At 43.7% G+C, this 11,215-nt stretch overlaps 1 protein-coding gene and 1 non-coding gene across 3 annotated transcripts; both read right to left on the bottom strand.

Annotated features, from left to right (window-relative positions):
* Positions 1-70: 70 nt before the first annotated feature.
* Positions 71-1,130, bottom strand: LOC113027169 (uncharacterized). Its single transcript, XR_013910167.1, has 2 exons — positions 1,001-1,130; positions 71-494 (listed from the first exon to the last, which is right to left on the bottom strand). It is a non-coding gene; the product is annotated as an uncharacterized LOC113027169 (transcript).
* Positions 1,131-3,769: 2,639 nt separating this feature from the next.
* On the bottom strand, positions 3,770-9,881 carry LOC113027168 (lathosterol oxidase-like). 2 transcript variants are annotated; one of them, XM_026176757.2, is made up of 6 exons: positions 9,570-9,881; positions 8,654-8,869; positions 8,431-8,563; positions 5,497-5,597; positions 5,013-5,141; positions 3,770-4,559 (listed from the first exon to the last, which is right to left on the bottom strand). In XM_026176757.2, the coding sequence occupies exons 2-6, from the start codon at positions 8,861-8,863 to the stop codon at positions 4,290-4,292; spliced, it is 843 nt and encodes a 280-aa protein (XP_026032542.1). In that variant the 5' UTR covers positions 8,864-8,869; positions 9,570-9,881; the 3' UTR covers positions 3,770-4,289. The 2 variants fall into 2 exon arrangements, with proteins under 2 accessions (XP_026032542.1, XP_080160105.1); XM_080303979.1 differs by lacking the exon at positions 9,570-9,881 and having other exon boundaries at positions 8,654-8,920.
* Between the last annotated feature and the right edge of the window lie 1,334 nt (positions 9,882-11,215).

The following is an 11,215-nucleotide window of genomic DNA, read 5'->3' as shown; positions in this document are numbered from 1 at the left end:
TATACATATAATATTAACAGGTTAAGACAAATAAATCAAACGCCTAGGAAAACAAAAACATCAACACACATGCTAAACAATGTCATTTAATTTCACACATGTGCAGATATTGAATACTGCAGTCGTTACATTTGAGATTTATGCTTTTTTTTTTTTCTCAAAAGACATGTCCTGCAAAGCAGTCACACACCCTGCTGCGGTCCAGGGATGTATTAAAGGAGTAGTTCCGATACATCCCGGTCTTCCTCAGCACTTCGGTGAACCTTTGTGATTTGGGGTGGAAAGTGCACGGAGAGCTTTCAAAGGTTGGAGGGAGGCGACCGTAGTCGGCGGATGTGGTCTTATACATGATGCTTTCGAGCTTTGTTCCCCCTGCAGACATCAGATCTTTTGCTTGTGGAGTAATCACGCAGGTAAAAACTGGGTTTCCGGGACTGGTTGATGTTTTGGCATCTTCTGCCTGCTGCTCTGGAGAAACAGGCATTGTTGATCTTCTATTAAAAAAGGAGGGGGAAACGATTTAGGAGATTATTTACACATTTACATTAAATGGCCTGTATTTATATAGCGCTTTTCTAGTCCCTGAGGACCCCGAAGCGCTTTACATATCCAGTCATCCACCCATTCACACACACATTCACACACTGGTGATGGCAGCTACATTGTAGCCACAGCCACCCTGGGGCGCACTGACAGAGGTGAGGCTGCCGGACACTGGCGCCACCGGGCCCTCTGACCAGGTGTATATGGACTCACTAATGGTCAATGGAGAGTTGCATATAGCGGGTATTAGTTTTACACGGATTTAAGATTATATATATATTTCAGTGATTACAGTTAAATTATTTTCGAGCATAGAGCGGTCCAGCGATCTTTGTGATTCATGTCTATTCATTTCTTTTAACTTCACTATCTAGCGCTAAATTTCGCGCCACTGGGTTTTTTATTGCTTGACTGAAGCGTTTTTGTTTCCAAACTACGATGTGATTCATATAATTACCTTAGATTCGTGAACTCAACAAAATACACCGACTGGTCACGGGTTGAAGACAGAGAAACATGTGGTTACCATAGCAATGACGACCCAGGCGCTTGACCTCACATAATCTCACGAGACTTTCAAAGAAAGCGCGAGAGGATGGGGCTCCGACTCTTTTGTACTGGAAAAAAAAAGACTCTCTGTCATCAGCAGCTGGACATAGTTTAAAGAAATAATTACAGCTACTGACAGATATTGGCCCTGGCAAAAAAAAAAAAAAACAAACAAAAAACGTAATAACTTGCCTATATTTCCGAACTTTGGTTCAAATCTACCTTAAAATATTTAATAGTATCCCCCAGCTCGCTATACTAATAATTAACATTCAAGTATGAGCACTATTTTCCATCAGGTACCTTAAACACAGCACCACCTTATTCCTCTCTTCAAACATCTCCCTGAACTCATACAAGAGTCTCATATGTCAGATGTAATGCTGCTAACTGCCTCCTCTCAGACATGCTCTGGACAGTCTCACAAGCAAACACTAATCAGAGTAAACCAAGTTATATCACAACATAAAGAGGCCTGATTAGAAGACTGAGAAGAAGAAAAATACAGATTAGATGTGAAAAGCAGGTTTTTTTGCTTTGCTGTCAGAGATAAAAATCAGGCAGTCTGGCGGTCAAATAAAGGAAGACATAAAAAACAACAATAACAAGAAACCAAAAGAAACCACAGTGTGTGGTCACTGTTTGATATTGCATGATCTTAAGTGCAAAATGATCATTGGAGAAAGAGTGACGGTATGTGTTGCTCACCAAAATATAGAACATACCACAACCCATGGGGCACTAAATAACCATAGACACACATGCATGCATGTGGTAGAAGACAGAGACATGAAACTCAACTAATCGTCACTTTAAATATGTGGGAGGGCTGTGACAAAGCAAGGACTTGAATGGTGACTGACCATTTTCTGCATACAGTTTTTGGGTCCCAATGATCAGTGAATCAGGTCATTTAGATAATACTCTAAAATAACTCCTGATGGGCTAAACTTGCCTTCAGGTGGCATACAAGGCTGTATACTGTGGAGCATAAATGCCACGTAGCAGTCTAAATGTTGCTCTTGTGTAAGTTCACATATTTGGACCAATGGCTGTACATAAACATACATATATACTGCATATAATGTACTGCATATATATAATCTGTGGTTTCGAGAAATTGTATTGGATCTCCTGCTAGTACAACTCGTCAGATTCGTATTTTTCCACTGCACGTAAAGGCGCCATTCACTGCGTCATCAGCACGTGACAACGGGGTACGTAGAATTACTGCGACTGCTCTTCTCAAACAGCAACGGCGTTGTTCTCGGACGTAAATCTGGGGTCCTGTTGCTCCCCTGCTGTTGAGGCTAGTTGGCAGCCGGCTGTGTCTCGGCGGGAGGATGGACAGTGAAATCCAACGGGATGGGAGAGTCCTGGATCTCACCGATGATGCCTGGAGGGAAGACAGGCTGCCGTACGAAGACGTCACCATTCCTTTGGTAAATGTTAATGCTAAGGTTGACGTCAACAAGGACCAACGATTACAGGAAGCAGAAATGTTTTTGCAGGATGTTCCCGAGCAGTGCAGTTTATGAGAGGACACTCCATAATATCCAGCTTTTTACTTAATGCCAGTGACTTAGATTAGCGCTTTATTAATCCCTCGGGTGGGTTCCTCCGGGAAGTTCAGTTTCCAGTAGCAGAGCACCGACAGAAGTTGCATATTACAGAGTTCGAGTATAAAATAGAAAAGAATGAGAGGATATGAACACAAGCTTAAATATACACGTGGTTTTGGGGGGGATTTTGCTTTGGTATACTTCTCTGTCCTGTTCTCGGTTTACAGAAGATGACATGCGCATGCTTACCTGCTTTCTACTATATACACTCATTAGATACACCTTGCCAGGGTTAAAGCCTTCAGAACTTCTCTGATTTGTCATAGCGAAGATTCAACAAGATGCTGGAGACATTTCTGAGATGTTGAACCATGTTGACATGATAGCATCACGCAGTTGCTGTTGATTTGGCCGTCCACGATCCAGATCTCCTACTTGCACTACATGTGCCGTGAACACATCGTGTACAAGAAACAACAACATTTTTCCAGTCTTCTGTTCTCAAAGTTTCATGAGCCTGTGTGAATTGCGGCTTTAGTTGACCGGAGCAGCACCCTGTGTGGTCTTCTGCCGCCGTAGTCCATCTGCTTCATGGTGTGTTGTGCGTTCAAAGCTCTGCGTGCTTGGATTGCCTTCACCTTCCTATCAGCTTGAAACTGTCTGCACATTCTCCTCTGATCTCTAACGTCAACAACACATTTTCACCCATTTGTATGTTACCTTAAACACAAGTTACGGTTTTGTGGGAAAATCCCAGCAGATCACCAGTTTCTGATGCTGGTTTGTTGCAGAGTGAGTTGCCTGAGGCTGAGCAGGACAACGGGGGATCGACAGAGTCTGTGAAAGAGCAAGAGATGAAGTGGACAGACCTCGCCCTGCAGAGCCTACATGAGAACACACCGAGCACCGGAAGCTGAAAGACTAACACAGAATCGAACTGTACAAATAAAATGCACAGACGTGGTGCGTGCTGTGTCGGTTTTGACACACAAATGTGCCGTATCTTCTCTGCGCATTGGCCTTTTACTTGGTGGTGAACCATCCATCACTCTTATTGTAAAACATAAACATTGTTTATACTTTATGAAACTGTGATAAATGTGAGCACATAGTCCTCCTGTTTGTGTGTGCATTTATTAAACCACGGCTCTTATTTCTGCAGCGTTATAACGAGGAGCCCTGGCTTTGAACAGATCTAGTCTCCTGAGTTTGTAACAAAATCATCTCACCTTTACCCATGCAGTAATACCAGAGTTATCTTGCAGGTAGTCTGGCCACTGGATGTCGCTGTACTATAAAAGCAGCCAAATTATTGGGGGAAAAGGTTTGCTCTTATGCTTAAACATGCTTAAAACACATCGATTCAACTTTCAGTTTTCTGCTACAGTTGTGTGTAACACCAAATCTGTGCTCGTTACATTCACACCAGTAGTACTACTTAACCCTATGACACTGTTGCTAACATACAGTGTGTTATTTTGCTATGCTTTATCATTTTCATCTTCTGCCTGGGTAGTATCTAGCTAGGGCATCTGCATATTTCGTACCGGCTGTCTCTTTCTTCTGCTTTAGACCATTGGCAGCATAATAGCCTGTTAATGTCCAGAAATGGCTCTCTGCTCTGAGCGTCCATCATCACTGTGTCTGTGCTGCTTCTGTCGTCAGCTTGCGAATCTGGTCACGGGGTCCCTTCCCCAGCAGCGCCGATGGGTGTCGGTACGAGCCTCCCAGGCGATCCCAGAGTGTGAAGTATTGTCCGTAATTGTAGTTGAAGTACAGGTGATGATCAACATGGTGAGCAGCGCCGTTAATCAGAAATATCAGCGGGCCTGGAAGGCGGTAGTCTCCATCGTGGATGGAAATGGTCCAGATGTTGACGAAGACAAAGAGGGAGAGGTAAACCACCTGCAGTTTAAAATAACTCATGTCAGCTGAAGCATTTCACAGTTTGAAGACAACGGTGCACTTTCTCAGTTTCAGTGTATCAACATACACTTTGTCCAGTCACTTAGACGTTTTACTGCAGTTTAATAGGAATAACTTAATGCAGCCCTGATTTCCAGCAGGGTTGTCAAACACCAGGCCTCGGGGGCCGGTGTCCTGCAGGTTGTAGATCTCACCCTGGGTCAACACACCCGAATCACATGATTAGTTTTAATACCAGGCCTCTGGAGAACTTCAAGACATGTTGAGGAGGTCATTTAGCCATTTAAATCAGCTGTTATGGATCAAGGACACGTCTAAAACCTGCAGGATCCTCGAGACCTGGAGTTGCCAACCCCTGGTTTACAGCGTGGTCCTCCTTTGACCTCAGATCGGGCATGTCAGTATTTCCTAGCAACAGCAGATGATATGCACCTTGTGGAGAGGGAAGATGAAAGGGTAGATGTGGTACGGTAAGCTCTGCAGGAAGCCATCGAGTGGGTGGAAGGCATGGCTGGCAAACGGTGTTGGTATCTTGAAGGTATGGTGCTGCTTATGTAAGTGCTGAGGGGGAGAAACACAAATGGTGTCAAGTCTGAGATTTTCTTTTAATGAGAAGATACACAAGACAAACGAAGTCAAAGCTGTGGAGTTAAAATAACTATAAGAGTAAAAGAATATTCTACATGTTTCCTTCGGCTGCTCGGTGTTTTACTGTGTGCTAAACCGAGCCTGTAACCTGTTTGGTAAAAACAACTGTGAGCATAAAAGTGCTGAGAAGCCCAAAAGGTCATGAAATCATTGTTTCATGGGTTCATTGGTACAGGTGGACCCTTTTATTATAGGAAGCCACCCACTGACAAAGGTAACTGACTGCCTGGGGCAAGTGTAGGTTGGCAGTACAGATGCTGAAGCTCACCTTGTAAATGTTCTGATGGTGCATGGCGCGGTGAATCCAGTATATACACATGTCAGTAAAGAACAAGAAACCAGTGATGCTTACGAACAGTCGTGACCAGCCTGGAGCAGAGACATACATGAGTTTTCATTTTTGCAGACTCTTTGTGGGTTGGTTAGTTTCAGTGAGTTAATCGCACGCAGCCTTAAAGTGGACACGCTCATTCACTTCATACTTGTCCTTAGTGCAGCCACTCGCCTCTCCCTGAAAAAAGCACTTTAAATCTCATCCCTTCACTTTAAGGCAGCTGTCTTTTGATTGGCTGCCTCACAGAAGCACCCGATTGTGCTAAACACAGCTGTGCAGCTGAGATGACCATATGAGGGATATCTACTCACTATACCGTTGTTTACAGCGCTGTCTTCTTCTTTTTTCACTTAAATGACCTCGGACAAGAAAGCCTAATTTCTGCTGTTCAATACTGAAGAAATTTAAACTTCTTAAAATTATGCAAAATTGCAGAATATTTTTCAGGTTATCTGCTATAAAAAGCCAGACCAGGAAAATCTCCCTCATGTTTTTCTGTGTTTTTATTCTCAGTTACTTTCACCCAAAGGCGTCTGCTGTGATGTTCACAATTCTGATGAAGTCTCAAATTCAAATTCAAATTTTATTTGTCACGTACACAGTCATACACAGTACGATATGTAGTGAAATGCTTGGACAACTGCTCGTGACCTAAAGAAAACAAAAAAGGAAAAGGCTATGAATAAGATAGGAAATAAATATGAAAAATTAAAAAGGGTAAATTTAACTAGGAAGGAATAAAATATAAATTAAGGTTAAAAATGAAATAACTGTACAACACAAATTAGAATGAAGGGTAAATTTAACTGGGAAGAATAAGATAAAGATAAATATATAAATTAAAGTTGAAAATAAAATAACTGTACAACAAAATACACAATATAGAACTATATAAGAATGTATGAAGAAATCTAAATATAAATAAATATATACACAATAACAGCAGCTGTACAAGTATTAACTGGAAATGAAGAATATAGTGACCAGTGTTGTGCAAAACCAAAGTCCAGAAAGTCCAGTGTGTGTGTAAGAACCATATGTGTGGGTCAGTACTGTGTGGTGGTGTGATTGAGAGACCGTATCGCCTGCGGGAAGAAGCTCCTCCTCAGTCTCTCTGTGTTGGTCTTCAGGGAGCGGAATCGCTTTCCTGACCTCAGCAGAGAGAACAGTCTGTTGTTGGGATGGCTGAGGTCCTTCACCATCTTCCTGGCCTTGGTCCAGCACCGCCTGCTGTAGATTGAGTGCAGGTCAGGGAGCTCGGAGCGGATGGTGCGCTCAGCTGACCGCACAACCCTCTGTAGAGCTCGTCTGTCCTGCATGGTGCTGTTCCCGAACCAGGTTAAGATGTTTCCCGCCAGGATGCTCTCTATGGTGCACGAGTAAAAGTTCCTGAGCACCTTGGAGGGCAGTTGGAAGTCTCTCAAGCGTCTGAGGTGGTAGAGACGCTGTCGGGCCTTTTTCACCACGGTGTTGATGTGACAGGACCATGACAGGTCCTGCGTGATGTGAACTCCGAGGTATTTGAAGCTGTCCACTCTCTCCACTGGGCACTCGTTGATGACGGGGGTCTGGTAGTTCCTCTCCTGCTTAGTGCTGAAGTCCACTATCAGCTCCTTTGTCTTACTGACGTTTAGAAGGAGGTTGTTCCTCTGGCACCAGTTCTCCAGATTCCTAATCTCCTTCAGGTAGGCCGTCTCGTTGTTATCAGAGATCAGGCCCACCACGACGGTGTCGTCAGCAAACTTGATGATGGTGGTGGAGCTGGTAGTGGCCACACAGTCATATGTGTACAAAGAGTACAGCAGGGGGCTCAGAACACACCCCTGGGGGGCTCCAGTGCTGAGAGTGGTAGAGGCTGAGACATGTCCGCCCATCCTTACTGCCTGTGGTCTGCCAGTTAGGAAGTTGGAGATCCACTGACACATAGATGAGCTGAGTCCCAGATGCTCCAGCTTGGTGGTGAGTGTGGAGGGAATTATGGTGTTAATGGTCTCATGTGTATCAGTGCTGATAAATGATCAGAATTATAATATTTCTGACTGTCTGAGGCTAAGTTGAATCGAATGGATTATAGAAATCAGTGATGATACCCAGCCCTAGTGAGCAGCCTGGGCCCGACAGAGTGGATGTAGCTGTAATAAGAAAAGATGAAAAGAACTATTGATAACTTTTTTGTTAAGTTAAGGCCTGATCCGTCTGAAATTCATAGCCAGCTCTGACACGGTGTCATCAATCTTTGAATGCTGAAAAAGCAGCAGTGTGTCCAGAAAACACATTATATGCTGCAATAAATGCCCGAGTGTCCCCTCTAACACTGCCTGTCAGCACCAGACAGCAGCAAACAGGTCGTCAGAGGAGCCGAGATGATGATTAAGTTTAACATTTTCTACAATATTGACAAAGCACTTTAAGCACAAGTTTGTTAGTTAATAATTTAGAAATGAATATTGTCTGTATGGACTCCCCCCCCAAAGAAAGTGCACATGTAAAACTGCGGTGTTAAGCGATGCGGTTGAAAAATTTGAGTGCGCCTAACTTTTGTGCCGATGCGCCTAAATTTTTTAAGTTAGGCGTACCGGTGCGCCCATGGCAAGAGGTTAGTCTAGAGCCCTGATATATATGCCTGCATATATTGTGCTATTCTTGTGTATTGTCTGTCTTTTTTACTGTTTGTTTATAATGGAGCACTGTAATGAAAAATAATTTCCCCCAGGGATCAATAAAGTATTCTGATTTGAGCCTTTAGCCATATATAAGCATTTTAACAGTACATTCATTAAATACAGTAGGCTCACTTGGAGAATCTCATTTTTAGTTAGGAGCGAACATGAATCGTGTGCTATAATATGTAAATAACCGTTTTCTCACCCAGGGAGTTTTCACTGACGCTGTCATGAAGTTTGCTGTGTCCTCTGACTTCCCAGAAGAAAAGCACCACGGTGGGAAAACTCATCCAGAAGATGGAGACTGTTCCCAGCTGGATCTCCTTTCTTACTTGATGCTGTTAGTGAAGCAAATGCACAAAGTTGGGGTTTAGGACAACCTTGGTTTGGAAATGGTACCAAAGCTGGCTATCCATCCACTGGCCTACCTCAATAAACTGCGGATGCTTCATGAGCACATGGTCAAACACATAGTAGAAATTAAGAGCACCAAAAACCAGGTAAACCAGCAGAGCTCCCACGTTGGTTACCACCCACAGGCTGATAATCTGGCGCACAGCCCAGCTCTCAGGCCATGAGACCGGGTAAATGTAAGGAGTGAAGAAGTAACAGTCAGCTATGTCCAGCACATGATCCATGGCAGCCTGTGAAGACAGTAAATGATGTCCCGTAGTTCTCTTAGCATACATGAGAGAAAGCAAACCAATCACAGCCCGCTTTGCTAAAATTAGGTGGAGTGGAAACGTTATTATGTTTTAGCGAGAATTGAATAGCCTAAGCTCTGTGGTGTGCACGGCACACACTCAGGGCTGCTTCAGCCAGAGCTTTGAAACTGGATAATCTGTATCATTGCTGCTCTGTCAGAGAGCACATGTACACATTTCACATTTAAGTGCATGAAATACTGCAAAAGGAGCAACAATAATAAGACAGTGAAATATAAGTTTGTGCTGGTACAAAATCCAACACTGCCCCTGCGAGGCCGATGCATAAAACACTCAGCTGTTCACTTTTAAATCTTTTATTTGAACTTTTTCGTTACGTACCTGCTCCCCGCGTCCCTGCATGACTACAGAAGTGCTCTCAAGCTTGTTTCTATAGTAATCGAAAAGCTGTTCTGGATCTGTTTGGTTCAACATGAATCATGAGCATTTCTCACACCTACTCACCCTCTTCACTCAGTGACTGAAAACAAACCGTTGTTTAGTGCACCTACTGCAGCTTCATCTCAGCGGTCAGTTTAAGAAAATCCACCTCAACTTTCCAGGTTTTATCTCATTACTATTTAAAAATTATTATTAGTGAAGCGTTTATTGCTGAATTCATCATTTGTGCTGCACTGACCTGCTTGAGGATGGGCTCTGTCACCAGATTAGAAAGAACCTTCCTAGAAAGTTGATGAGTGCTCACTCCTCCTCTCACAGTCTGTCCAACAGCAGATCATCTGGAACAGAGAACACGTGGCCCATACGGAAAACTGCTCCGCTGCTAACATGGGTTTACCGTGCAATAGGCCGCCGTCTCCACAAACTGCAAGAGAAGCTCCGGTTTTCTTTCTTTTTTCTTTTTTTTGCGAGGTAGTTGACACCGTGTGCTCAGTGGATCCAAGAAGACACAGACATGCCTGTCCAGGTGGAACAAGATCCCAGCATGCTCAGCAAATAACTCAGAGCTCAGCGGCAGGAGCGCTCCTCAGCTGACACCATTTTCTCACAATATCTGTGCTCATTGAATTAAATATTATATATATATTCTACACAGTTGTGAAAAGTGCATTGTAGCAACTCAGCTGTATTATCTCAGTTTTAATGCAAAATAAAATCCCTTGCAATGGTCAGCATGTCATTTTTGCGTGTGTGTAGTGGATGTACCCTGTCCCATGCTGGGCTTGGAAGGATCAAATATAGCAGCTCAGCTGTCTGCCCTGTACACACACACACACACACACACACACACACACACACACACACACACACACACACACACACACACACACACACAGAGTTAAGAGAAGCGAGTCTTGCTGGGAGCATGCCTAACACTTTGTTAGAATATCCCATCAGTGTAAAGTATAGTCTGTCTGTCGGCATTACTGACCTTTGACATAAACACACATCTTGGTGGACAGAACATGCAGACAGTCACTGAGTATGAAATTTAAGACAGCGTAATCACTTCTCAGAATGAGCAGAGCAACACTTGCAAAGAGGCTCTGACCAGGACAGGGGATGTTGTTATGCCACTTCCACACTTTCCTCTCCTATAACTGCTCGTTAACGTGTGTCCATCACATTAAGTCAGGCATTCTAGTTCAAATAGAGCACGTAAGGCCACCTGTGCCATTTGAATTTGGGTTGTTGGTATCTGCCTTTAAATATTTTAACACCAGTTACTTGCACTTGCAGCTGAGTTGTTTCATATTATGCATTCTTGTCCACCAGTAGATACACGTGTAACTGTCTCCCTCTAGCGCTCCCGGACTGAAACAGCACCTTCAGGGAGTGATGGACAGTTCTCACATCCAGGGTCCAAAATGAATCATGTACAAAAACAGGAACTACTGCATATTTATCCAAGCAGTGTATTCATAAAGGATGTATGACAGGTTATTTACATGTAAGGTGGAGCTTTTTTCTTCTCTCTTGTTTTACTTTGTGTCACGTTTGCTGTTAAAATGCTGGCTTTTCATAAAACATGGCTAAAATTTCAAATAATGAAAATGTTCTGCTCCTGGCTCTATATCATGTGGCGGGGGTGGCAGAGCAGGTCAGCCACTAATCAGAAGGTCAGTGGATCCCAGGCTGCCTCCTGACTACATGCCAAATATCCTTGGGCAAGATACTAACCCCATGTTTGTCTACTGGTGGTGGTCAGAGGGCCCGGTGGCGCCAGTGTCCGGCAGCCTCGCCTCTGTCAGTGCGCCCCAGGGTGGCTGTGGCTACAATGTAGCTGCCATCACCAGTGTGTGAATGTGTGTGTGAATGGGTGGA

The sequence above is a fragment of the Astatotilapia calliptera genome, chromosome 7 (genome assembly GCF_964374335.1).
Source record: "Astatotilapia calliptera chromosome 7, fAstCal68.1, whole genome shotgun sequence".
NCBI lineage: Eukaryota > Metazoa > Chordata > Actinopteri > Cichliformes > Cichlidae > Astatotilapia > Astatotilapia calliptera.
The sequence above is the reverse complement of the archived record's forward strand: the minus strand, read 5'-3'. Positions and strand labels throughout refer to the sequence as shown.

Bases quoted from the DNA above. Each gene is read 5' to 3' on its own strand.
- LOC113027168 (XM_080303979.1), bottom strand. From the start codon at position 8,914: ATGTATGCTAAGAGAACTACGGGACATCATTTACTGTCTTCACAGGCT. The intron at 5,598-8,430 runs GTGAGAAAACGG...TCTCTGCTCCAG, and splicing joins CGTCAGTGAAAACTCCCTGG to GCTGGTCACGACTGTTCGTA. The intron at 4,560-5,012 runs GTGCATATCATC...TTTAAACTGCAG, and splicing joins TCATCTTCCCTCTCCACAAG to GTGGTTTACCTCTCCCTCTT.